The sequence below is a fragment of the Ambystoma mexicanum genome, chromosome 9, assembly GCF_040938575.1.
Source record: "Ambystoma mexicanum isolate Mex_15411 chromosome 9, UKY_AmexF1_1, whole genome shotgun sequence".
In the NCBI taxonomy this organism is placed as follows: domain Eukaryota; kingdom Metazoa; phylum Chordata; class Amphibia; order Caudata; family Ambystomatidae; genus Ambystoma; species Ambystoma mexicanum.
In genome coordinates this window covers 514964743-514991865 of record NC_090931.1, presented here as the reverse complement: position 1 = coordinate 514991865, position 27123 = coordinate 514964743, and the positions used below count along the sequence as shown (strand labels likewise).

The following is a 27123-nucleotide window of genomic DNA, read 5'->3' as shown; positions in this document are numbered from 1 at the left end:
CATTCTGTGTTATGGGTGTCTGGTTTCTGTGTTTATGATACAATAAATGAGACAGCCCTGACTGAAACTGACATGAATGCAGTGCAGTCTGCTGAAAGACTGGGTGCTTATATCAATCCACATCGTTTGTTATGGGTGTCTGGGTGGAGTGAATGGCCCGAATGCCTCTGAGCCTGATTGGCTGCGTGCTATAAGGAATCCCCTTCTGCGTGATTGACTGAATGAGCCTGGATCAGCCAGAGTGAATGGGGAACAGATGTGTATATCTAGGGACCTCTCAGTTATCAATCTGTTCAGAAGCTGAAGTCGAAGCAGATGTAAGAAGAAGCTTTTCCTTGAGGCCCAGCCGGAGGAGAAGTCTGCTGCTGCATTTCTTCATGTGATACAAAAGCTGCTGTGTTCTTCCAAGGACTGATCCAGAGAGGACCGGCAACTGAGACCTCTCCCTGAGCTACGAGGGAACATTGTGCAACCTGCTACTCTTCATCCAAAGTGCCCTGGAAGCCAGTCCTGTGTGCCTGCCGTCCAGAGAAGGGGTCTTCGCGAGTCCTGAAGAGGAGTGTCCGGAACATCTCAAGTCGAAGAAGTCCATTGGTGTCACCCAGGATCCGGAGGTGCGTTTTGTGACCGCTGGAAGCCGTTGCGGTCTACCACCCATAAGAAGGTGTACCCTGGCATAGTGCTGCTGGTCACCCGGAGCTGCGAAAGTTCCAAACTGCCTAAAAACATTTCAAGGGACATCCTTGCCATCATCACTGACCACTTTTTCCCACCAGAGAGAGTCCTGAGTCACTGAGTGCAGGGAAAGGCCCATCAGTAGGTTTCCGGCCACCAGAAGCTAACAAAGACGTCCCGAGGGTCCAGACTTGGTGAATGTCAGAGGTCCACTGCAGTGGTCGAGCCCATGTTGCCAAAAGCCGTCCAGAGGTCCTTACTGCAGCACCGAAGAACCTAAAATCAGAAAACCGTGATATTACTAAACCCGACACCAAAAGTGACCTATGCACCAGTCACCGCCAGAAGTCATTAAAGGGTTCCAGGGGCCTTACTCTCATCTGCCAAGCCTTTAAGGAGCCCACAGCAAGTTTCATCTTCACAGGACTTCTACAGTCGGAGAAATCGTCGACCAAAGGAGAGCAACGTGAAGAGTAAAACTGCTGCACCTCAGAAAGACTTTGGTTACATTTGTCTCGTGGACTCCGCATCCCAGTGGCTCCTTCTTCCAAGGGGGTCCATCCTCGGAGGAAATTGTAGAGTTAAACAGAGAAACTCTGCCATTTTACCTGCCAAGGCACCAAAGGTACTGTGCTGAGGAAGAGCATCTTCTAGCTTCAGGAGTCGTCCGGGGATCCCAGATTCATTTTGGATCCTGTTCTCCTGTGGCCTCTCAGGTACTTTGGGGTGGTAAAGCCTTTTAAAAGAAAGCAGAAGGTTATAGAACATTATTGGACTGGGCTGTAAAACACAAGATAAATTACTACCTAACGTTTCCCTTACAGGTTGCCAAGGCGGGGGCAGCGGGGGGGATCTTCAGACAGAATTGTGAATCTAGTCTAAATAAAGCATTCTGCCACTGTTCACAATTAACCTGCCTTTCTTCCCTATTCTGTGCTGACATACCTCACTTAAGAATTCAAATGCCTATTTAAAACTGTCTGAAGTTAGTGCATCTCTTACTGAATTTAAGTATGGTGTGGTCCCACATACAGTGTATATATTTGCCATTCTTTGAATACATATTTCCAAGTACAAAGTGTTATTATTTAAATGTATACATATTCCTCATTCTTATTTTATATAGAGAAGCTGTGTTATTACCCAACAGTGTTTGGACATTCCTTTGTGAGGGCTTTGGGGATTCACTGTACTTAAGAACCAGCCTGCATCACCTCCTGAAAGATTAAGCCTGGCTGCTCGTCCATTGTTACCAAATTGAGAGCCCTGGCTGGGGTGTTATGTGCCTTTACCCTACCATATAGAGGGCAGGAGTACAGATATCCCCTGCAGTCTTTATACTTGGCCTCAAGCCCTGGGACCGCATCTCTACATCCCTAAGACCTCTCCACTGGCGCCCGATGACTGCAAGGATCAAATTCAAGACCCTCTGCATCATCCACAAGGCTTTCTGGGGGCTAGGACCACGCAATCTCCTACTTTCTCTCCCTAAATACCTCCCTGCTGGAGCCCTCCGCTCCTCTAACTCCATCTCTCTGCTTGTCAAACGCTTCTCCAAAAAAAAAAAAGAGTTTGGGGCAGGTCTCCCTCTTCGGCTGGTGGCACTCTTTGGAACACCCTGCCTGCCCCTCTCAAACTTGAGTCGGACCTCCTTAAGTTCCAGAAACTTCTCAAAGCTCTGCTTTCCTCTACCTCTTTGACTTGCCTGCTAATCACCCCACTGCTGCAGAGACTGGCATCCTGCACTTTCATGAATCTCACAGGTTACCAGGCCCCTGCCCAGTTGACACCAGCACCCCCCACAGCAATGCCCTTGCAGGCCCCCCTCCAGGTGGCTTTGTATCCCATCCTAGGGAGTCCTTCAACCTAGCACTTAGCCAGCAGCCCCCTCCCCTGGCACCCCTCGGCACTTCCCACCTGGGTTCTCACCAGCACTTGCCCATACCTTGCACCCTACCTACCCTCTCCCTTCCCTATCTGTTGGGCAGAATTATATGCAGTACACTTTGGGAACACCACACACAATTAAGACAAGTGATGGTACAAATTCACCTTTGGTACAAGCCTGTACTACACAGTAAAAGTGGTAGTGATGGCTGAGCAGGGAGACTTATCTCAAGAGCAAGTGAGCAGTATCAAATAGTTACACAAAGGACAGCAATTACTATGATTCAAACAAACACTGACTCAAGGTTTTCAAGTAAAAGAATATACATTTATTTACTCTTCAGTTGTATAACATTTCACTAAAGTAAAGCAGTTTAAAAATCACACTCTTAATACACCACAAGTTAAGCTCACAACATGAAGTAGGAGCAAAATGGCACTCCAGCAATTTAAAAGAGAGGGAAAGACAAAGTTAATAGAAATTAAACCAAACCAACAGGTAGGTACTCAGGGCAATTGAGCAAGAGGAACTACAGTGATAAAATCAAGTAAAAAAAGGCTTAGGGCCAAAGTCAATAGGTCAAAAGTCTTTTGCTCAAGATCACACGGTTCAGGGTAGTTCGCAGTAAAGTTTGTGCCACGAGTTCCAGGCGAAGTTGGTCAGCAGAAAAGTTAGCGTTAAGAAAGGAGAAGGACAAGCCCTCGGATTGGAGAAAGATTTCACACACTTTCACAACGGCTGAACGAAACGAACAACCGGATTTGCATAGTACCTTAAAACGGAGAGGGAGCTGTAGCTGATGCGGACGTTCCTGGTAGTTCCTGCAGGCTCACGGTTCCTGAAGCGACTGTCGGACTGACAAGAAGTAGGAAGACTGGAGGGTCCTGCACTACCCAGGGAAGAAACCAGCAGCAGAGCAAAGCAACAAATAAAAGGTGTGCTCCTTAAAACCCAAGCAGGGTCCGACCTTCCTGGCTATCCGGCCCACTGTAGCTCTGTACAGCGAATTCGACCAGAGGAGGGGTCATGGCTTGAAGTGTGGGCGAACTGGTTGGTCCCACCAACTCAAGGGAAGAAGATTCCTGGAGGATCCTCTCTGTTGTTGGAGTTTGAAGATTCGGACCTGCAGCAGGGCTTCACCGGGCAGTTCAGTCGTTGTAGGGGTCCTCTTCTGTCAGCTCCTCGTCGGTTCTTTCGTTCCAGTGGCGACTCTGCCTTTCCAGTCCCAGTGACCTGCTTTTTATGCAGTTTTCCCCCATTCACACAACATGGATGTCAATCACACAGCAGGGTGGCTGTCCTGGCAAGGACAGTCACCCAGGCAATCAAACAGGAGTGCGACTTGGGTTACCCAAGACCCCTCCCTCACATCCTGCCTACCCAGACTTTCAGGCGCCTTAAGGAGGGCTTCTGTGCAGAAGCCAGTGAAAAGACAGCGAACAAAGGAACCAAACCTGGTTTGGCGCGCAGAGTAAAACACGAGAAAGACTTTTACAAAACGAAATGGTGAATAAACCCAGCCGGAGCCGAAATAAAATATATTTGGTCAAGCGGATTTATGTTCGAGGCTAATGCTAATAGCCTAAAACAATACTATGGTTATTTAAGATAACCGCAGTATAAAAAATAGGGTAGTTACCACTGCCACCAACCAAGTCTTGATGAAAAGGGAGCGAAACAGTGTTCCAAGAGAAACAGACAAAAAGGGATAAGAATTAACCCTTTCCAATACTCAATGTAAGATGGGGTGTACTGGGTCTGTGGTTTAAAGAGACTAAATAAAGTTAATGGCAGCTTTACATGTTTCTGGGAGACAGTAGTCAGTCCCAGAAAAATGGAGTCAGTGGGAAGTCTGAAAGACAACCCTGTGTCACTGCACTGAAGGTGCTGTGTAACACACAAAAAGATGATGCCCATGGAGTAGGTGAGGCTCCAGAGCCCAAGGTCACACAATTGGTAAAAACACACACAGCAAAATACATGCAAGAGTGGGAAAAAGGCCCACACTCTTACCAGGTGAAAAAAATAAACCCTAGAAATCCAGCAAAGCTGCTGAGGGACTCATTAGTTAAGGGAAATTAGCCATTTTGGAGAATTCTCCCTAACAATCTCCTGCACTTCTCTTAATTGCACTTGCACATCTGAATGTCACAAGGCCAATTAGGACCACAATTGTATATTTACTGTTTTTGTCTTTATTTACTCCCCTTGCTCCCTCCCCACTTGTCTAGTGGTGCCTTGAAACATCATTGTTGTGTATCGTCGCCTAACAAATGCTCAATAAATAAACAAATGTTGTTATAAAGTTTCATTTAACCCAAAGCAACTGTAAAAAGACCAAATTAGGATCAAATACTCTTCCTGTTGCAACCACTGTTACTCTATGTCATCCTATTCAGAAAGACTGTTTATACATTCTTGTAATGAAAGAGGACAAAGAAATATAATACGCACAATTAAAGATTTGACTGATTCTTCTAAAAATAACACTACTGATATTTGTGCTTGTGTCTGCCTACAGTTGATAACCAGCACTGTAATTAAGAAAAACACTGTACCCCCTGATTTGGTGCAGTGATCCTTCGCAGTGCAACACCAGATCAGGAACAAGTTACTTACCTGTAACTGTTGTTCTCCAGCATGGGTCTGGCATGGATTCACCTGTTCATGAATATTCCCCGTCGTCAGGCTGGGAATCCTCGGTAAAGAAAAAACCAGTATCAGTTTCGTTTCTGATCTGTCTTTCGTAGTAGTAACCAATCACTGATCTCTGCGTCATACTGACCACAGCCAATGACTGCCCTCTACCCAAGCCCCGCCTCTGGCAGCCATCTTCAGATTTGGTAGCACGTGAAGTGGCAGTATGACCAAGTGAAGAGCCGCAGAGGGGTAGGCGGGAGGGTTCGCATGTGAATCCATGCCAGACCCATGCTGGAGAACAACAGTTACAGGTAAGTAACTTGTTCCTTCTCCAGCATGAGGTCTGGCATGGATTCACATGCTCATGAATAAAGAATACATAGCAGTACACACATGCACAACCACGGGAGGTGGCAAAGGCTCAACATTGAGCATTACATCAAACTCAACATTAAGCAAATCTTACCTCCTCGCCAGGCTCACCTTAGGCGAACAGGTTGCGCAGCACTGCTTGGCCGACCCTGGACTCCTCCCTGGAATCCCGATCGACGCAGTAGAATTTCGTGTGCGTCGACCTCCACATAGCAGCCCTGCAGATGTCCAGCAAGGGCACACCAGATAGGAACGCCGTGGTAGCTGCGACCGCTCTGGTGGAATGGGCTCTCGGACGGCCAGGCAGCGGTCGGTTTGCCAACCGATGACAGTACATGATACAGCCGGAGAGCCATCTCGAAATGGAAGCCTTCGAGAGAGCCTTCCCCTGATTGACAGGTCCAAAATTCACAAAGAGTTGTGACGTCTTCCGAAAACACTTTGTGCGGTCCACGTAGAACTTCAGCGCTCTAGCCACATCCAGCGAGTGCAAAGTCCTTTCAGCCGGCGACGAAGGCGACGGGAAGAAAACAGGCAACACCAAGGGTTCGTTGAGGTGGAAGTCCGACGGCACCTTGGGCATGAAGGAGGGGTGCGTCCTGAGCACTACCCTTGTGTCGTGAAAAGTCAAGTACGGGGCCTTGCAGGAAAGGGCCTGGATCTCTCCCACCCGTCGTGCAGAGGTGATGGCCACAAGAAACGCTGTTTTCCACGACAAGAACTTCAGCGGAGCAGAATGCAGAGGCTCGAACGGAGGTCCCATGAGCTTGGTCAGCACCACGTTGAGCTCCCACGCCGGGGCCGGAGCCTTCACCGGCGGGAACGATCTGAACAGTCCCTTCATGAACTCTTTCACCAGACGATGAGACCACAAAGACGTCCGCCCTGTGGTTCTGGTGTATCGGGAGATCGCAGCAAGATGAATCTTGATGGACGCGTGCGCCAGTCCAGCCTTGGCCAGCGTCAGTAGGTACGGCAGTACTTGGGGAGCCGTAATCCGTAGAGGGTTAATCTTCTGTGCGTGGCACCAGACAGAGAACCTCTTCCATTTGTGTCCGTAGCACTTAAGAGTTGAGGACGCCCTGGCCTTTGCAAGAACCTCTCTGCAGTCGGCCGGTATGTCGTATCCTCCAAACTCTTAACGCTGCAGGAGCCAGGCCTGCAAGTTCAGCGACTTCAGGTCGTGATGGAGGATGGCGCCTCTTTCCCTGGAGAGAAGATCCGCGTCCCCTGGCAGCTTGATTGACGGGGACGCTGACAAGTCCAGAAGGTCCGGGAACCATATCTGCCTCGGCCACGCAGGTGCGACGAAGATCATCCTGCACCGTGACCTCTTGAGCTGGTTGATGAGCCGGATCAGCAATGGCAATGGAGGGAACGCGTATAGAAACAGGCCCTCCCACGGGAACGAGAAAGCATCGCCCATACTCCTCGGCTGGGGAAACCTGCTGGCGAACCTCCGGCACTTGGAGTTCGTCGCCGTCGCGAACAGATCGATCTGGGGTGTGCCCCACCGTCGGAAGAGGCGGTACATTAGATCTGGTCGTAGTTCCCACTCGTGGCACGAGCGCAGCTCCCTGCTGAGTGAGTCGGCGATGGTGTTTTTTATCCCTGCCAGATGAAATGGCACCAGAAACATCCCTTGGGCGACGGCCCAATGCCACAGATCCTGCGCCTCCCTGGACAGGGCTGGGGACCTGGTTCCGCCCTGTTTCCTGATGTAGAACATGGTGGTGGTGTTGTCGGTGAAGATCCTCACCACCTTGCCCTTGAGGAACGGAAGGAAGGACTTGAGGACCCAAAACACTGCACGGAGCTCCAGGACGTTGATATGGAGGGACTTCTCCGTCGGGAGCCAAAGGCCTCTCGCGTGCAGATTTTCGGTGTGCGCTCCCCACCCTTCCAGGGAGGCATCCGTGGTCACTGTCTCCTGATGGCCGGGGGTCTGGAAGTCCATTCCCGCCGTCAGATGCGCGCGGGTGCCCCACCACCGGATCGCTCGTCGGAAACTCTCATCGAGTGTGATCCTCTCCTCGAAGCTGCCCGTCGTCTGGATCCAGCGCGCATCCAGGAACTCCTGCAACGGGCACATCCGGAGCCTGCACAGGGGGAGGAGGTAAATGCAAGAAGACATCATTCCGAGGAGGGACTTGATGGACCTCACTCTGGCCGCGTCCGCAACCAGCATCCGCTGCACCTTGCCCAAAATGGCCCTCGTCCTTTCCTCCGACGGATAGGCCAGAAGCGAGACTGTGTCGAGATTCGCTCCCAGAAACAGTGCGTCTTGCGCGGGCATCAGGTGGGGCTTGGCGTAGTTTATGGAGAATCCCAGGTCTGTGAGAAGTTGGACGGTCCTTGCCGTGTGCTCCACGGCGAGCTCCTTCGTCTTCGCTCGGATGAGCCAGTCGTCCAGGTAGGGGTAGACGTGGATCCCCTCTCGGCGCAGCTGCGCTGCCACAGGTGCGAGGCACTTGGTGAACACCCTGGGTGCCGACCTCAGTCCGAAGGGAAGGGCTCTGAACTGATAGTGACGCCCTTGGACCACGAACCTGAGAAACTTTGTGTCCCTTTAGGATGGGAATATGGAAGTAGGCATCCTCCAAATCCAACGACAACAGGAAATCGCCCTCCTCCAGCTGATCCAGGACGTGTTGGAGGGTGACCATCCGGAACTTCTGTGCCTTGATGAATTTGTTCAGTCGTCGTAGGTCCAGGATGGGACACCATCCTCCCGTCTTCTTCTTCACGAGGAAGTATCTTGAGTAAACTCCGGAGCCCCGAAGCCTCTTTGGGATGAGTTCGATGGCGCCCTTCCTGAGCATCGCCTTTACCTCCAAGAGAAGTTGAGGGGCGTGATGTTCTTTCCTGGCCACAGGGGGGACGCGCGGGCACCTCTTTAGAAACTCCAGCGCGTGACCCTGGGCTAGGGCGTCCAGCACCCAACGGTCGGTGGAGATGGACTCCCACACGCTGACGAAGCTCGCCAGCCGGCCTCCCACTGGGGTGCTTCGGTGGGGGCCCGACCCCACGGCTGGTTCAGTCCTGCTTCGACGAGGCTTTGCCGCCTTGACGACGACGGCGGGGACCGCCTGACTTGCCTTGTCCCCTGTAAGCTTCCTGCGACGACGAATGGGCCGCTTGACGGTAGGTGGAAAATCTGCCGCCGGAACCTTTGGAGGCGCCCTGTTTGCCTCCGCCGCTCCGAAAGGGCGGCCGCCGTTGCTGGAGAACCCCGAGAGCCCGGGCTGTCTCCGTGTCTGCCTTGATGGCTTGAAGGGAGTCTTCCACTGTTTTCCCAAACAGGTTGTTTCCGTCGAACGGCATGTCCAAGACTCTGGTCTGCACGTCCTGACGGAAGTCAGTAGCCTTGAACCATCCACGCCGCCCAAGGCACACGCCGTTGCCCAACTGGCGAAATCCAGTGTCAGCGATGTCCGTCGCAATCGTAATGGCGTGGTCCGACGCCACCTCTCCTTCCTGCAAGATTTCTAGGGCATCCGCCCTCTTGTCGTCCGGTAGGAAGTCCAGCAGGGGGGCCAGTTTGTACCACAACTCCCTGTCGTAGCGGGCTACGATAGCCAAGGCGTTGGCCGCCTTAATCGTCGTTGCTGCAGACGAGATGACCAAGCGTCCCATCGTATCCAATTTCTTTCCCTCGCCGTCCGGTGGTGAGGTCGACGTAGAGGCCGCGCCCCCCCCCCGCTTTCTTCCTGGCCGCCGCGGAGACGACCGAGTCCGGGGTCGGCTGTGCCCGAAGGCACAAGGGGGCCGCGTCCGGGACCCGGTACTATTTCTCGTACCGATCCCTTCTAGCCGGCGTCGCGGATGGGTTCTTGAGGAGGGCGAGGCCCTCATCCCAAATATCATCCAGTAGAGGTACAAAGAGGACCGTCTTCCTCTTGGCCTCGCGCCGTTGATAAAGGAAACCTTCCTTCTTCTTCTCTTCCGGGCAGAGCTGGAAAAGCTCGGATGCCCTGGCGATCATGGAGTGAAATGATCCAATCTCGTCGGGCGGGGAAGCCCGGGTGGGAGGCGACGACGGCAGATCCTCGTCGTAAACGTTGTCGTCCGTACCCGTCGCGGCCGTGTCAGTCCCCGTATCATCCCCACGAGTCGTGGACGGGGAGGAGGGCTGAACAGGGCGCGATGGCTGAAAAGGAGGTGGAGGATGAATCCTTCTTCTCTTAGGGGGAGGGCTCCCAGAAGGGCTTGGCTCCGGGTCCCCCGTCGGGAGCGGCTCCTCCGCTGGTGGTAACGGCAGTTTCGTCCTAATCTCCGAACATAAGGACTGTATAGCCAACAAAATGGCCGCCGAGTTGTCTTGCGGTACTGGTTGAGGGGATTCCGACGGGTGGTCAGGGGCCCCATCGGCACCCTCGACGTTATCGTCGTCTCCCACGTCGGGGTCCCTCCCGACGAGCTGGTCTTCTTCCACGCCAACGCGTGGCTTAAGACTTCGATCATCTCTTCCTCAGAGGTTGAGGCCGAATCCACGATGACCTCCTGCCCCCCCTTTTTCTTCTCCGTCGGAAGTTTCACGGGGGTCCTGTCGATGGGCATAAAAGAGGACTCCCTCCGCGGTGGCAGGGAGACTCTGAGCCCCGAGGTCGCCACCACTGGTGTAGCCTCCACAGGCTGAGCCAGGGCCGCCGCGACTGTCTCGGTAGAGGCCTTGGCCGGATGGATTAAGGCTTTCACCACCTTAGGTGCGCTCACTGCCTTCTCCTTGGGGGGATGGTCACTGCCTCGCTCTCCCTCCGATGGGGCCTTCGAGCTCGCCCGGGGCCTCTCCAGGAGCTTCGCCGGGTGCTCGGCCTTCCTCTTACCCGAACCAGAGCGTTGGCTCGTGGTTGATGGTGCCGGGGAGGATGCGCCCTGCCTGGCGCCCGTAGAGCCCGACCGTTCGGCGCTCCCGGTGCCAGCGGACTCGCGGTGCTTGGCCTTGTGTTGGAGCCCCGTCGCCGGGGCGTCCTCAAAGGTCTTAGAAGACCGCTCGGATTTCTTCTTCTTCTTCTCGCCTGACGGGCTCCTCCCTTCCAGCCAGTTGGCGAGACGTTGATGGCGGTCCTTCATGGTCCGCTCCGACATATTGCCGCAAAACGCACAGTCCTTCTCCACCTGCGTCTTGTCCTCATGTAGGCAGTACAGACAAAAGGAGTGTTCGTCCTCCTTAAAGACATTCTGAAGTTGGCATCCAGGGCAGACCCTGAACAGCTTTCCGGGCGTCGAGCTTCCCTTCTCCTGGGCCATGTCCGAGATGGGCCTGAGAAACTTCTGGAGTCCTCCAAAAGCACGGCTCGACGAAATCTTCACCCTTGGGGGGCGTAGACGAATCCGACACGGGTCCCCGATGATCGGATGAAGAAACGGTGGAGCTTGAGGCTCTTTTGACCGAAAATTCGAAGTTTTTGAGAAAGAAACGTGAAAAAATAGCACTAACGCTCGAGAGCAATAGCACGAGGATCCCAACACTTGAACGTGCGGTAAAAATCTGAAGATGGCTGCCAGAGGCGGGGCTTGGGTAGAGGGCAGTCATTGGCTGTGGTCAGTATGACGCAGAGATCAGTGATTGGTTACTACTACGAAAGACAGATCAGAAACGAAACTGATACTGGTTTTTTCTTTACCGAGGATTCCCAGCCTGACGACGGGGAATATTCATGAGCATGTGAATCCATGCCAGACCCCATGCTGGAGAACTTGCACAGTATCATCTCTATCAGAAGACTGAATGAGCACTCTGGATCAGTGTACAGAGAGTGGGATATTTTCGCTCTTGCATCTTGTCATTACCTTAAGGGGCTTGATGTTGGCATTGGATCCATTCTTGTAGATCTCATTCATTGTGCGCTGAAGAGCAACTGCTTGTTGAGTCAGGTATTTCAGGTACTCTGAACTCTCCTTTGTCTTTTCATTTTGCTCCCCAAACTGTAATTTCAAGGCAAAAGTGTCTGATTTAGAAGTGCTGACTTTTACAAATAAACAACAATTTGTTACACCCTGAAGTAAGCAGAAGCTCTTAATATTAAATAAAAACACTTCTCTTGACAAAAGATACAAAATAAAGAAGCAAACTGGGGTAATTGAAGTTCATGAGATGACATGTTATGAAACTCCACTGACTTGGAAATGTAAATATAGCAATATTTTGCGGCACTGCTCACAATCAATATTTCACTCTTCAAAGAACCTAAATGAGTACTTTAAAAGTCCCATGATAACTCTTTATATTTGAGATCTGTTTATTCAATGAATCTTGGTTTGACTCTGCTTACGTTCATTAGATGCTTGCTAATTAACCTTAGGCCAGGCTTTATCCTGAATCCTCTTATTACTCATTGGACATTTGGCAGGTCTCGCTAGAGTTAGTAGTCTGCATTACTCATCATAGTAACTTTATCACTCAAGTTGGGAAGGTAGCCAACCAGCCCAAAGCCTTACTTCCTGGCAGAATCATGTTAATCATCATGCCTCAATGAAATACTCCAGTCGTCACACAACTCATATAGAACAAATTAATTACTTTTGATAATGTTCTTTCTGATGGAAATCATTTTCCGGCCACAGATTCCTCATCTTTACAATAGGTCCAGGTGCCACTGGAACCATATATCTTTAAAAAGCCACCAGGATGCCTATCAGGGTGTCATGTGTGTCACTGATGGCGAATTTGATGTAGCTGAAATATTTATATGACATACATTACTCGCCGTAATCATATTTCTGAATATTTTATCTGCTTAGATTCACATGCTGTGCTTATAGTCCGACATCTAGTGGTAATCACAAAGTATTGCATCTTCTTTACGAAGATTGAAAAGGGACGTCAACCACGGGAGTGAATTTAACACTTTCCCTAACGTGACGTGTAGTGTACCCAAAATCCTTCATGCGTCGAGGTCCCATTGGTTGTTTTTGTTCTGCTGTGAGGGAGCCTTTTGAGTACAGAAGAAAGAAGGTCTAAGACGTCTATGTTCCTTCTACTCTTGGGGGGAGGAAGGTTGGGCTCATGTGATTCTAAGCAGATACAATCATCAGAAATACGATTATGGTGAGTAATGTATGTCTTTTGATGCTTTTGAATCAGCTTAGAATCACATGCTGTGCATAGACTAGCGACCAGTACCAAGAGATGGTGGTAGGATGTGTGAAGAACAGTAGCAGAGAGATGTCTTTGCACCACTTGTCCCACCTGAGAATCAGACCTAGAGTGTATGTCTAGGCAGTAGTGTTGGGTGAAAGTATGAACAGAACTCCAAGTTGCTGCTTTGCAAATACAATCTAGAGGAACATTTGCAATGAATGCTATGGTAGCCGCTGTGCCCCGAGTAGAGTGAGCTCTAGGTGTAAAGAGTAAGTCTCTCTTGGCCAGAGTGTAAAACAGTGTGATGCATTTAACAATCCATTTTGAAAAAGCAAATTGAGAAACAGGATCCACTTCTCTACCAGCTGCAACTGAGACAAAGAATTGTTTAGTCTTTCGCAGAGGTTTAGTCTTTTCAAAGTAGTATACTACCGCCCTCCTAACATTTAGTGCCTGGAGGCTTCTTTCAACTGATTTAGTAGGATTCTGAAAGAAAGTAGGAAGTTTGATAGATTGGCTCACATGGAACTTTGAATTTGGGTGCAAAACCTGGGTGTGTGCGCAAAACCAATTTATCTTTGTGAATAGTCAAAGGGGTCCTGAACCATGAGAGCTTGTAGTTCGCCAACTCTTCTTACCGAGGTAATGGCCACCAATAAAGCGGTCCTGTAGGTGAGGGCCTTAAAACTAGCCTTATGCATCGGTTCAAAGGGAGGACCCATTAACCTTGTGAGAATAACATTCAAGTCCCATGCGGGAGTTAGGTTGGAAATAGGAGGGTGTAGTCTCTTTACCCCTTCCATGAAGTCCTTAATCACAGGAATCTTCCACCATGAAACCAAACTCTGAGATGTGGTATAGTCAGAAAGGGTGGCATGATGGACCTTTAGAGAATAAAAAAACGATTCCTGAGTCTAAACAGTGTGCTAGATAAAGGACTATATCTCTAGGCAAAGAGTCAATATGGTTGATTTTTTAGTATTTCACCAAAATGACAAAATGTTTCCACTTGTTGGAGTAACAATGCTTGGTGTTAGGTTTCCATGCTTCTCTATGTATGTCCATACATCATTGAGGTAGTTGTAGGTGCCCAAACGCTGACTTCAGGAGCCAAGCTGCTAAATTGAGTGATTGGGGGCACAGGTGCAGTGTCTGCCCTAGGTCTGGTGACAGCATGTTGTATGGGCAGGGCAGTTTCCTGAGAGGAGAGACTGACATCCTTATGAGATGAGAGAAACGTGGCTGTCAGGCCCAAATAGGATCTTCCAACACCACTACTAGCAGTGACTCCGACAATGCCGGTACCTCCAACAGCACCAACCGAAATAACCAGCCCCAGCCTTTTCATGGGAGGGCAGGAGAACATGCAACTGGCAACAAGGGCCCCCGAGGATGCAGACCCGCAATTGGAGGGGTCCCCCTCAGAACTGGTGATTCCGGTTTTCAATCTGTTCACCCACCATCTTACTGAGCCAGAATAACAAGTTACTTCTTACCTTGTAATGTTCTTTCGATGGGATGTTCCTCCGACGTATTCCTTATCGTAGATATCTCTTTCCAGCTTTGCTGGCCTCGGAAATTTTTTCTCTAGGGGCGCTGCGCGTCGACGTCCGCCGAGTTGATGTCCCTCGACAGCCACCGTATTGACATCGACGTCATCCTGCCTATAAAGGCCGCGCGCAGCGTCCGTTGCTCAGTTCCGTTTTGTAGCCCACAATAATTCTTTCTGGACTACACTAATCACCCTGAAGGAGCGTAAACTGCAACAACAAGGGAAGTAGTACTGCGGGGATGGATGGGAGGGTCGATAAGGAATACGTCAGAGGAACATCCCATCGAAAGAACGTTACAAGGTAAGAAATAACTTGTTCTTCGAAGGGATTGTGTCCTCCGAAGTATTCCTTATCTTAGATAGGCTTCCATAGCAGTATTCTGTTATTGGAGGTGGGAGTACTGACTTCATGCTTCCTCTTATTGATGAATAGAGTGCAATACTGCCCTTCCAAACCTAGTCTCTTGACTGGAGGAGGAATCCAAGTTGTAAAACCGTGTAAAGGTATGGACGGAAGACCATGTGGCAGCCGCACATATGTCTCTAACCGGCACTCCTCTTTTGAGGGCCGATGAAGCTGCGATACCTCTGGTCGAATGAGCCCTAAACTTTTGGGGGGGCTCTTTTCCTGCCAGTTTATAACATTCCAAAATGGCTAAAATGATCCATCTGGAAATGGTCTGCTTAGTTATCGGTAACCCCAGCTTGTGACCTGCGTAGCCTACAAACAGCTGGTCTGCTTGTCTTATCCTAGCCAGTCTACTAATGTAAAAACTTAAAGCCCTTCTTGGGTCCAGCCTGTGTAACCTCTCTTCCTCTTTCCCCGGATGGGGAGGAGGATAGAAATATGGAAGGGTAATCTTCTGAGTGATATGAAATTCAGAAACCACCTTTGGGAGGAAATTAGGCTTCACTTGCAGAACAACTTTGTCTTTGTGAAAGATTGTATGAGGGGGTTTACAAGAAAGAGCTTGTAACTCTCTCACCCTTCTAGCAGATGTAAGTGCTACTAATAAAACAGTCTTAAGGGTAAGAAATCTTAACGAACAAGAGTGGAGTGGTTCGAAAGGTGTGCCCATCAGGAAAGTTAGGACTAAGTTTAAATCCCATAGGGGAACCTGGAATGGTCTTGGGGGATAAACGTTAGTTAACCCCTTTAGAAACTGTTATTACCAAGGGTAACTTGAAATAGGATGGTTCTTCCGCAGTGCGCTTAAAGATGGATAGCGCTGCGAGATAGCCCTTGATGGTGCCAACTTGAAGGCCTGAATTCGCTAAATAAAGTAGGAAGGACAAAACCATTGGTGTACCACATGAAAAGGGATCGATATTCTTTTCTCTACACCAGCTGCAAAATCTGTTCCAACGGCAGCGGTATAAAGATTTTGTTGCCTGCCTTCTTGCCGAAAGCAACACCTCCATAACATCATCAGGGAGGTCCCAATCCTTGTACCTCAGCCTTTCAGAAGCCAAGCGTGAAGGTTGAGGGTTTTGATGTCTGGATGGAGAACCTGACCTCCCTTCTCTGAGAGCAGATTCTCTCTGAGTGGAAGTCGAATTGGAGGGCAGATGGACAAGTCTAGAAGGTCCGGGTACCACGTTCTCCTGGCCCAATCCGGGGCAATTAGGATCATGGTTTTCCGGAATCTTCTCAACCTCCTGATCATTTGAGGAATGACAGGGACCGGTGGAAACGCGTACAGAAGCGGAAACTCCCAGTCCACTATGAACGTGTCTCCCAGAGCTCCTCTCGCGGGAAATTCCCTTGAACAGAACAGATCGCACTTCCTGTTGACACTGGTGGCGAACAGATCCACCTGAGGGGTTCCCCAAAGGGCGAAGATCTCTTGAAGGACTTCCTGAGCTAGTTCCCACTCGTGGGAGACTGTGCTCTGCCTGCTCAGAGCATCCGCTGTCAAGTTCTTCTCTCCGGCTAGGTGAACTGCCGATAGAAAGATTCCTTCTTGGATTGCCCAAAACCAGAGCTGCATCGCCTCTCTGCACAGAGGTAGTGATCCTACGCCTCCTCTTTTGTTGAAGTGATGCATGGCCACTGTGTTGTCCGTCATTATCAGGACATTCTTTCCTTGTATAGATGGCAGAAAAGCCTTCAGCGCAAGTCTGATAGCCCTCAGCTCTAACAGGTTGATATGTAGTCTGGACTCCGATGGAGACCAACGACCGCTGATGGTCAAGTCGTTGGCGTGGGCTCCCCACCCCGTGAGTGAGGCATCCGTGACTACTGTTATCTCTGGCCAGGGTTGCCAAAACTGCTCTCCTTTCAGAATGTTCTCCTGACAGGCCCACCACTGATGGTCTCGAGCCACCCTGTCGGGAACCTGAAGAAGATCTGTCATTCTCCCTGAGAATTGTGACCACTGAGTTCTCAGTGCCCACTGGAGGGATCTCATTCTCAGGCGAGCCTCTGGCACTAGGAAAATGCAGGATGCCATGAGGCCTAGCAACCTCAAAAAGTCGAAGGCTAGGAGACGTTGGGCATTTTGAAACTTGGTAACCATCTGTAGAATATCTTGAGCCCTCACCTCTGGTGGCAAGGCTTTTCCCAGGGAAGCGTCCAGGATCGCTCCGATGAACTGGAGTCTCTGCGATGGTATCATTTGTGACTTCTTTAAATTGAGGGAGAAGCCCAGTCTGTGAAGGGAGTGGCAAACATGATCTAGCTGGATCTGAGCTTGTTCCGAAGATACAGCTCTGATCAACCAATCCTCCAGGTAGGGGTAGACGTGAATCCCTTCCCTCCTTAGACTTGCAGCCACTACCGACATTAACTTGGTGAAGACCCTCGGGCAGAGGTCAGCCCAAATGGCAGCACTCGAAATTGATAATGAGAGTTGCCAATTGCGAACCTCAGGTATTTCCTGTGTTTGAGATGGATTGGCACATGGAAATAAGCGTCCTGAAGGTCCAGAGATACCAACCAGTCCTGGAACTGAAGGGCCTGAAGGATCTGAGAAAGAGTTACCATCTTGAATTTGTCTTTCCTGAGGAATTTGTTCAATTCTCGCAAGTCCAATATGGGTCTCAGTCCTCCGTCTTTCTTTGGAATGAGAAAGTAAGGGGAGTACCAGCCCTTGTTCCTCTCCGCTACAGGTACCAGTTCTATGGCACCTTTCTCTAGCAGGTCTAAAATTTCCTGCAAGAGGAGCGGATCTGGAGCTTTTTGAGAGCTGATCTCCGGTGGATGACTCTGAGGTATGCGTAGGAGAGGCAGGCAGTAACCTTGTGCAACTGTCTCCAATGCCCAAGCATCTGACGTGATAGCCTGCCATTCCGCCAGATGTTGAGTTAACCTGCCTCCTACAGGTGTCTTGTGAGGGAAGTCCTCAGAGTGGTTTTGGGGCGGCTGATGCAGATGCCAGTGGTAAAGAGGCACCTGCTGTTGCTGCGGCTTTTGAATAACTACCCCGTCCACCTCGGGTAGTTCTTCTTTGCCCCCTTTGAGCCGGTCGTCCTCTACCTCTTCCGAATGCGGAGTAGAAGCGAAAGGACTTGCCTCTCACAGAGGTTCCTGTGGGACGAAAAGGTGTCTGACGGATTGCAGCGCCTAGGGATTTTGCTGCTGCCTTTGATGTTTGCAGTTTTTCTAAACTGTCATCCGCCTTTTTCCCAAACAAAGAAGAGCCATCAAATGGCATGTTCAAGAGCCTGGCTTGCACATCTGGGGCAAAACCAGACTTTCTCAACCAAGCGAATCTCCTGGTTGTTGTACTTGGCGCCATTGCTCTGCTAATACTGTCAGCCAAATCAATGCCCGTCTGGAGGGATTCGCACATAGCATCTTTACCGTCCTGTATGATATTTAGGAACGCCTCCCTTTCTTCTCCCTCCGGGATGCAGTCAGCCGCTGTAGAAGCACACTCCCAAAGTGTATGGCTAAATCTAGCAAGGGTGCAAGTAGCATTAATAGATATTAACGCCATGCTACATGCCGAAAAGACTTTCTTAGCCATAGCATCATATTTTTTATCGTCCCTGTCCTGTGGGACGGTAGGGTAAGCAGTCTTGATGTCAGTAGAAGATGCTGCCTGTACCACCAGACTTTCTGGGGATGGGTGTTTGGACAAAAACTCTGGGTCTGCAGAAGATATCCTGTATTTAGTAGACAGTTTTTTATTTACTGCCGGGACGACATCTGGGGTTTCCCAGTTCGTCATGATTTTCCTTTGAAGAGCTTTATGAAAAGGTACTACAGGATCCTCCTGTGGACCTTTATCAAGAATATCCGTGAGGTCATCCTGTTGGAAAGCCTGTGAAGGTGTTGACCACCCCATAAATTCTGTGATCCTGGCCATTAAGGCTCTATAAGGGGTTTCAGCATGCTCCATCGGGTCTGGCCTAGCGAAGTCCACCTCAGGGGAAGTGTCTAAACCACTTGCCTCATGTAAGGAATCATGGAGTTCCTTTAATCTGCGTTCCTCTGAGGATAACTCCTCTTGAACTGGGGTTGCAGATCCCTGCAACTCAAAAGTCTCTTCTTGGTCAGATAGTTCTCCCTCTTCCATAATTGAGGACATTGTTCTCAATTGGTCTGAACTCACAAAGGGTGTGAAACCCATATCCAAGGCAGAGGGTGCCAAACTTGTTGTATTCGGCCTCGAAAACGTCGATGTCGTCGACGCTGACGTCGAAGGCTTCGAACGTGGCGTCGAAAACAAAGGCGGAGGCCTCGAGGTCCTCGATAGAATTGGAATTCTGCTTGAGGATGTCGACAATCTCGACGACATCGTCATCGAAGACCTGGGAATAGCCACTGGGTGCGCCGCAACCGTGACTTTCCTTGGCGTCGACGCCGGTGTTGAGGATGGCGTCGAGTCGACAGACCCGTGTGTCGAAGGTCCCTTCGACAACGGCGTCGAAGACACCGACCTCGGCGTCGACGGAACCTTCGTCGACCTGGTCGACGGACCCTTCGAAGAAGGATTCGAGGTCTTTGCTTTACTCAAGGGTTCGTGACGCGCTCGAGAAGCTTCCTTCGCCGGGTACTGCGACTCGCGCCGTTTTGGACCTTCGGGTCTTTCGACCAGAGCATCGCTCTCGGCAGTCTTCGAGGGGGTCAAGGCCGCTTTCTCGAAGACGCTCATCATATTTTTTCGGAATTCCTCCCATTCAGCCAGGGAACTATGTTTCGTGGGGCAAGGGATTCTCTTAGGTGAAACAGAGGAAGAGGACGAAGAAGAAGGGGATCTTCGACGTCTCCTCTTCGAGTGCTTCGTTCTCAAGGAGTGATGGGACCCGCTTCGAGACCTGGAGCGCGAATGGTGATGAGGAGACTAATTTCTCGACTTCGTCGAGGAAGAAGAAGCTTTAGAAGTCTTACCTTTTTCCAGCTTCAACCTACGCTCCTTCAGGGCCTTAGCTGTCATGGACATACAGTCCTCGCACTCCGAACAATGGTGTTCAGCTCCCAAACACCACAGACAAACTCTGTGAGGGTCAGTCAGCAACATCTTTTTTCCACAGACTCTGCATTTTTTAAAGCCGGACCGAGGGGTCGTCGGTTCCGACGAGGAAGCCATCGAGTATGGATCGAATATCTCGAGGAAATTGGATTAATTCTCTACGAAACTGAGCAACGATATTCCGAGGCACTGAGTAAGCGCGGAAAAACGGAACTGAGCAACGGACTCTGCGCGCGGCCTTTATAGGCAGGATGATGTCGACATCGATACGGCGGCTATCGAGGGACATCAACTCGGCGGACGTCGACGCGCAGCGCCCTCTAGAGAAAAAATTTATCTAGATAAGGATATAAAGATATCTAAGGATAAAAAGATATCTAAGGATAAAAAGATATCTAAGATAAGGAATACGTCGGAGGACACAATCCCTTCGAAATCAAAGTTCTAAAAAACTGACTCAGTTTTGTCCCAGTGACCATAGCAAAGGACTTTGACACCTAAATTGAATTACAAAAGTTCTTTTGCCTTATTCGCCTAAAATATTTCTTTAAAGATACATCTGTCTCAACTAAAGAACCTAGTATCACAGGTCTTAAACCACCTTTGAAAAGCAGAATGGTCCACCTAAAGGAAAGGTGGGCTGACACAGGGTCAGTTGTAACCATTGAATAATTCTCAACAACACAAATATAGTGTTAATTTGATTAAAGCTGCTACAATGGACTCGTTTAAGTAAGTGTGTATATATATATATTGTTAAAAAATGTGCATTTGGAGTTAGAACAAAGTGTTACAAAATAATTTTCAAGAGAACATAATTTCATTTGAGGCTTTACATGTACAACAAATTCAACCTTTGTGATTTATTATACATAGAAAAAACTGAACATTCACTTCATTTTCAATGTAAACCAATGTCCCTCAATATGGAATCGTAAATTTGTACGACGCGTTTCGGGACTAGCCCTTCATCAGGTACATTTTCCAATTTAAATTCTGTAAATAAACAAAATAAATCGATATCAGTTTTGATTTGTTTTCAATCTTGTGCGTTTAGTAGCTAATTCGATTTTGAAAAAAAAAGGACTGACCTGTGTCCTTTCTGTGTCCATTTGTTGGAAAATATTCGATAGAGTGTGGTACCCTATTGAGTTATCTGGAGCTCAACACTGTGTTGCGTTGACACCTGGTTAAAAATAAATGTCTTACTGACATTTGTCATACTTCAGTTTTCTAAAACGGTGAGTGAGACACAGTCGCTCAGCAATAAGCGCTGGGTCGCACTCCACGGTAATCTTATCCAAATTCACAAAGTATAGAATTCTATCTACTCACCGTCTTCACGTTGGTTCTGGACTTAATGGTGTGTATTAGATTGCACGTGTGGATGGTTAACTGGTGCTCTCTTCAATTGATTTCAATTAACATGATTTTTGTTTGCTGCCTCCATTATATATCCCATCTGTGAAATGGTTGAAAACATTCTTAGTTCGCTTTCTGAATGTCATCATGCAAATAGCATTCTTTTAAAATATGCTGTGATGCGATCGAGCCATCCATTCTATGTCGACTTACTTGCTGAATTCCGTATGAAATGTGTAAATCACGCTGATCGTCTTCTTTGAGTCTGTGTTGGCACTCTGAATGTTGATGTTGCGCTGCCTTCTATTCTTTAGCGTAGCGTTCGTTTGTCCTGTTCAAAGAGCCGGCTGACAGCTTCCATGTACTCTAAAAGCCAGACGCGAGTGCTCACTGTGTGTTGCTCTTAATGGTGACGTTGTCCGGGAAACAGTAGTGGTTCATGGGTAATGCAGCTTGCATTGTGTTTCTTGATTGTTCCGGGCGCCATCTTGGAGTGTTGTCATATCTGATGGTATTCGTCCAGTGAATGAACTCTTTCCTTAATCTACTATCCGTGACGATTTAGAAGTTTGTTTGATCGTTGATACTTTGATTTTTCTGATTTGGGTAACATACATTTCTAATTTAGAATTTTTATATTATTGTCCAATTGCGGGTCAGTGAAGTAGCGTTGTTCGTCTCGTAATAAAATGTGTTCTAATGCATATCTCGTTCTGTTTGTTGGAAAAACCACATCTAGAGTGTTAGTTTCTTATTTTTACATCAGATTGTGATTTTGAGTATTGGATGCCAGCTAGCAAAAATGTCAATCAAATATTTATAAAGTACCAGTTTTCAGAAAGTATACCTTGTGACCATTTAAAGATGACAACTCATATCCCAGTCACGTTCATTCCTGTCGGGTGCATGGAGTTTAAATCGGTCAATCCAAAATAATTCTCGCTGTAGTAACAACTTTTCCATATTTCCTCCTCTTCTTGACAGTGTTGCATGTTCCAAAATGATAAATCTGATTTGGGCTATTGAGTGTGATTCAATCAAGAAGTGCTGGGCTACTAGGGAGCGGTCATTTTTTTATCTAATGTTTGATTTGTGTTCGCACCAGCAAATTTTCGCTTTTCTTGTTGTCATTCTTACGTAAGAGATTCTGCAGGGGCATTTGATCCCATAGATGATAGTTTTAGTATCACAAGTTGATATGTGTTGTAGTTTAATCTGATATCCGCTGTGGGGGTGATTGATGTATTCTCCCTTTATTAAGTTGTTGCAATTGTTGCATGGGAGAGTTCCCTTGTGTTTTTAATTTATGGTTCTTTTTGCTGAGAAATCTGCTCTGATTAGATTGTCTCGTATAGATTTGCTTTTGCTGTAAGCAAATAGTGGCGGAGTTGGGAATAATTTTGCCAGGGTTGGATCTAATGTCAGAATTTTCCAGTCTTTTTCCAAAATCCTCTTTATTTTCTTGCTCTGGTTTGAGTAAATTGTCACATACACCAGATTGTCATTTTTTTCTTTTCTTTAGGGCCTAGAGCTTCTCGTCTTTGGATTTGTATGGCTTTATTTGCACACTGTTTAACTGTCTGGTGATGGTATCCTATGTCTTTAAATTTTTGGGATAAATCATGAGTCTTGTTGATATAATCACCGTCGTCAGAGATAATCCTCTGGTATCTCAAAAATTGACTCAGAGGAATACTGGAAAAGGTGTTTTTCGGGTGAAAACTTCTAGCATGCAGAAGACCGTTTCTGTCTGTTTCCTTCGTAAAAATTGTGGTCTGTAGTTGCCCTCTTTCATGTAGACTCTTATATCTAGAAAGTCAATTGACGACTTGCTGACTTTTGAGGTAAATTTAATACTGGGAGCCAATGTGTCAAAGTTAAAAAATGCATTGAGTTCTTCAAGGGTGCCGTCCCAAATGCCAAATAGTTCATCTATGTACCTTACAAATAATTTGAGATGTTTATGCTATTTATTATTGTTGATCCCGTTTCGCTCTTCCAAATATGCCATATATGTGTTGGCATAAAGTGGGCCTGGCTTCTCTTAGACATGCCTTGAAGCGTGCCTGGCTCTGCACCCGAGGTTCTGAGTGGAAGTCTATTTCCCACCAAAGCTTCTGGTTAGCGGCTGCTAGCATGGCATCTGCATTGGCCTGACGCAGGTGCATGGAGGTGTTGGAGTAGACGCTTCGTCCCGTACGCCTCCAAGATCTTCTCCTCTTTGCTTAGCAGCGCTGAGGACGAGGTGACCGAGGACGACTGAGGCTTAGAGTAGAGCGACGCCGCAGCAATCACCGAAGAGGGCGGTTGAGGGTGCACCGACAACAAGAGTGTATCCCCCTCCATCTGTCTATACTTGGCATTGCGGCACCGACTGACCGGTTGGGCTGAGTGTGGCTTGAGCCACCCCTCTTGGCTAGTGCCACAACGTCCTTCTGCTTCGGGATCCTCGTCTTGGCAGGGGGTCATAGGATGAGGACTTCTGCCAAGACCCCCTCCTTGGGCTGCTCTACCTCGGGTAGAGGAAGGCCCAAATATTCTGCCTAAACCTGTAAGCCTGTCGTGGAAGGCCTTTGCTGACGACGACGTATCAGTATTATCGTGTCCACCAGAGTGTCCGGCTGGTCCGGAGCGGGTGGAGGGGTGCTGGGCGCCGTGCGCTGCAGCATGGAGAACGGGGTTGGAGGCTGCTGCGGAGACTTGTGTGGGACCGTCTGAGCTGTGGGAGGCATGGGAGCCGGAATCGAAGGAGCCGGCGGGGGAGCGGGGTTTGCGCTGGGCCCTGTGGCGCCGGAGCCATGGGAGGAATGACTATGGGCACCAGTGGAGTGGAGTGACCGGATGGAGCAAGTCCTTGACAGCATACCGTTGGATATCCCCCATCTGTGGGGTTCGCATCAGTGCCAAAAACCTTTCAAAGAACCTGTCTTCGGAGGCAGAAGAGGAGGTAGGAGATATTGACGGAGTGGCTCGGGGCTGTTGGGGCCGGAGCGCACTCTGTCTAGGTTGCAGGGGAAAACTGCCCTGCGGCTGCTGATCGATAAACTGTAGGCCATGTACCTGGCTGACACCAGTCCCACCTTGAAACTCATTCACCCGCCTGATCTGTTCCTATGAGTGGCATCGGGCGAGCGGACATGTTGTCTGGCACGGCGGCCATTTTGTCGAGCTGCGTGCCACGTGCCAAAGTCGTGGTGCATGGCTCCCTGGGCCCAGCCTCCTCCAAGACTCTTGGTGTTGGAGCATGAGGCCTACCCGGCACCTCAGGTCTAGGCCTGGAAGGCGTATTGCCCTTGGCATGGTCGCCGGTAGTGCTGCATGCAGGCGCCCCCCCTCAGACAGAGACGGTACTAGGGAGTTGCGCCTCGGGTGTACACAAAGTAAAAGAACCTTGCCGTTCCTCAACACTGATTCCGGAAGGATCTGATGACCCCTTACTGTGGTTCAGGATCATGGGCTCCCATTTCCAATACATGGTACTACCCTTTGGCCTCAACTCAGCCCCCAGGGTGTTTACCAGGTTGATGAATCCAGTGACAGCCCTCCTCAGGGCCCATGGCCATCATGTCTACCCATACCTGGATGACTGCCTCGTCCGGGCCACATCTCTGGAAGCAGTTCACCATACCTCCTCCGCACTGATGAACACATTCCACAACCTGGGGTTTACTAGCAATCTGAAGAAGTCTCAGCTGCAGCCCACGCAGACCCTTACCTTCATAGGCCTCATCTGGGACATGAGTTCTGAGAGAATCTTTCCCTCGGAGGACAAGATAGCGGCCATCAAGAAAGCCACTTCGCACTTCCTCTCCAGGGCAGTGACCTCGGCCTGGTGGTACCAACATCTGTTGGGTATAATGGTGGCGGTCCTGTTGGCCATACCCCACACAAGGCTCAAGATGAGGAGATTACAGCTGCACTTCGCAGCCTCATGGAATCAGGAGAAGGGCTCCCAAGCGGAGCCAGTCGGCATTCCTTCTTTTCGCCACCCGGGCCTCAGGTGGTGGTCCACAGACTGCAACCTGCGGCAGGGCAAGCCCTTCCGGCAGCCGGCCCCTCAGGTCACCGTTACTACGGACTCTGGACAGACACAGCGTCCATGGTGTCTGGACTCTGCAGGAGTCCCACATCAATTAGCTGGAATTGAAGGCCATTTGACTGGCTCTCAAGGCCTTTCTCCCTCTCATAGCAGGCAAGGAAGTTCTTATCCAGACAGACAACCCCACCACCAAGTACTATGTCAAGAAGCAGGGGGTACCAGATCCCCTCCACTGTGCAATCTAGCCATCAGCATGTGGGAGTGGGTAATGGAGAACATCTACCTCAAAGCAGTCCACCTCCCGGGGGAGCGGGGTCCAACCTGGAGGCGGACATGCTCAGCAGACTGGGGATGGACAATTACGAGTGGCAAATGAACGGCATGGTACTGAAGGAGAGCTTCGCCAGATGGGGGCATCCCCAAGTAGATCTGTTAGCCTCCTGGGACAACAGGAAATGCCAGCAGTACGCCTCCTGGCAGTAGCACAGAGCCAGGCAGTCCTTCTCATGTCCGTGGTGATGCAGATGGCCCGGCCAGAGGTATTGATGTGGGCCACAGTGGACTCTATGATGTCCTGCGCTACCAGCCTGGCTTCCCCTAGGCCCGCCTTGAAGAGCGCTTGACTCTGCGCCGGAAGTTCTGAGAGGAAGGCCGCAATATCCCACCAGAGCCTTTGGCTAATGGCTGCCAGCATGGCATCCGCGTTGGCTTGACGCAGGTGCAAGGAGGGGTTGGAGTACAGCCTTTTCTCGTACGCCTCCAAGATCTTCTCCTCCTTGCCTAGCAGTGTCGAGGACGAGGTGGTCGAGGACGACTAAGGCTTAGAGTAGAGTGAGGTTGAGGATGTGCCGAAAGCAAGAGTGTATCCCCCTCCATCTGCCTATACTTGGCCTCAAGGTGCTGATTGACAGGTTGGGCCGAGTGTGGCATGAGCCACCCCTTTTTGGCCAGGGCAACTAAGTCTTTCTGCATCAGGATCCCCGTTCTGGTATGGGGTCTTAGGGTGAGGACTTCTGCCAAGACCCCCTCCTCGGGCTGCTCTACCTCGGGCTGAGAAAGGCCCAAATATTCTGCCAAAGCAAGGCGTTCGTGGAAGGCCCTGGCTGAAGATGGCGTGTCGAGGTCCTCCTCCTCGTCAGTGTCCACTGGAGTGCTTCGAGGGTCCGGAACTGGTGGAGGGGTGCTGGGCACCGTGGGCTGCGGTGCCATCACCGTTAACCACTTTGTCCCATTGGAGCAAGTTGAGGTCGCCGTTACTGAGGAAAGTCAGCTGGTGAGTTTCCCGCCACCCGAAGCCGTCAAAGACGTCCCGAGGACACAGAGTGAAGATCCGAGGTCCATCCCGCGGATCGAATCCCGATCGCTTAAGCTATCCCAAGGTACATGTTGCGGCTGCAGCACGCACAGGTCAGAGGACCGCTGAAGCAACTCCCGACACCCGACGCCCACTGCTGGGCCTACATCCATCACTGAGTCTTCTTTGTGTCACCAAACACATTGCATCGAGGTGGACCGCACACCTCAGCTTCCCAGGTCTTCCATGAATGACCGCTGAAGAGCACCGCGAAGGTCGAAGCTGCTGTCTCGATGCCAGTGTTCCATTTTTCTTCGAGGATCTCGATGCCCTGTGGCTCCTGCTTTAAAGGGAGTCCACCCTCAAAGGGCACCATCGATGGCCCATCAAAGAAACTCTTCCATCTCAGGTACATTGGGGGGGGGTTGAACTTTTTGACTAGGAAGCAAGACTTATTAAACATTTATGGACTGGGCTTGTTAATACTTTCATTACAGGTTGCCCAGGTGGGGGATCCTCACTCAGAATTGTGTCTCTATAGCTAAAGAAAGCATTCTGTCATTGTTTAACTTAACCTGCCTTCCTTCCTTCCTTCCTTCCTTCCTTCCTTATGATCTATGGTGATACACCTTGCTGCATGATTTGTATGCTACATAATAATGGTCAGCATTTGATGCATTTTAAAGAAATTTGAAGGTAAGTGTGGTACCACATAGAAACAGTATATATTTGTCATATTAGAATTACCAGAGTACAAAGTAGGTTATTGAATTGTGTATACATCTCAAACTTATTTT

At 49.6% G+C, this 27123-nt stretch overlaps 1 protein-coding gene across 4 annotated transcripts in view; it reads right to left on the bottom strand.

Moving 5' to 3' along the window:
* CLUH (clustered mitochondria homolog) overlaps positions 1–27123 on the bottom strand; it is a 2231193-nt gene that overhangs the window by 80853 nt on the left and 2123217 nt on the right. For 3 of the 4 annotated variants that reach the window (XM_069615061.1, XM_069615062.1, XM_069615064.1), the window contains exon 24: positions 11369–11503. The exons of the other annotated variant lie outside the window; for it this stretch is intronic. In XM_069615061.1, the coding sequence (XP_069471162.1) occupies positions 11369–11503 (135 nt within the window). The remainder of the gene's footprint in view (positions 1–11368; positions 11504–27123) is intronic. 4 annotated transcript variants of the gene reach the window in all.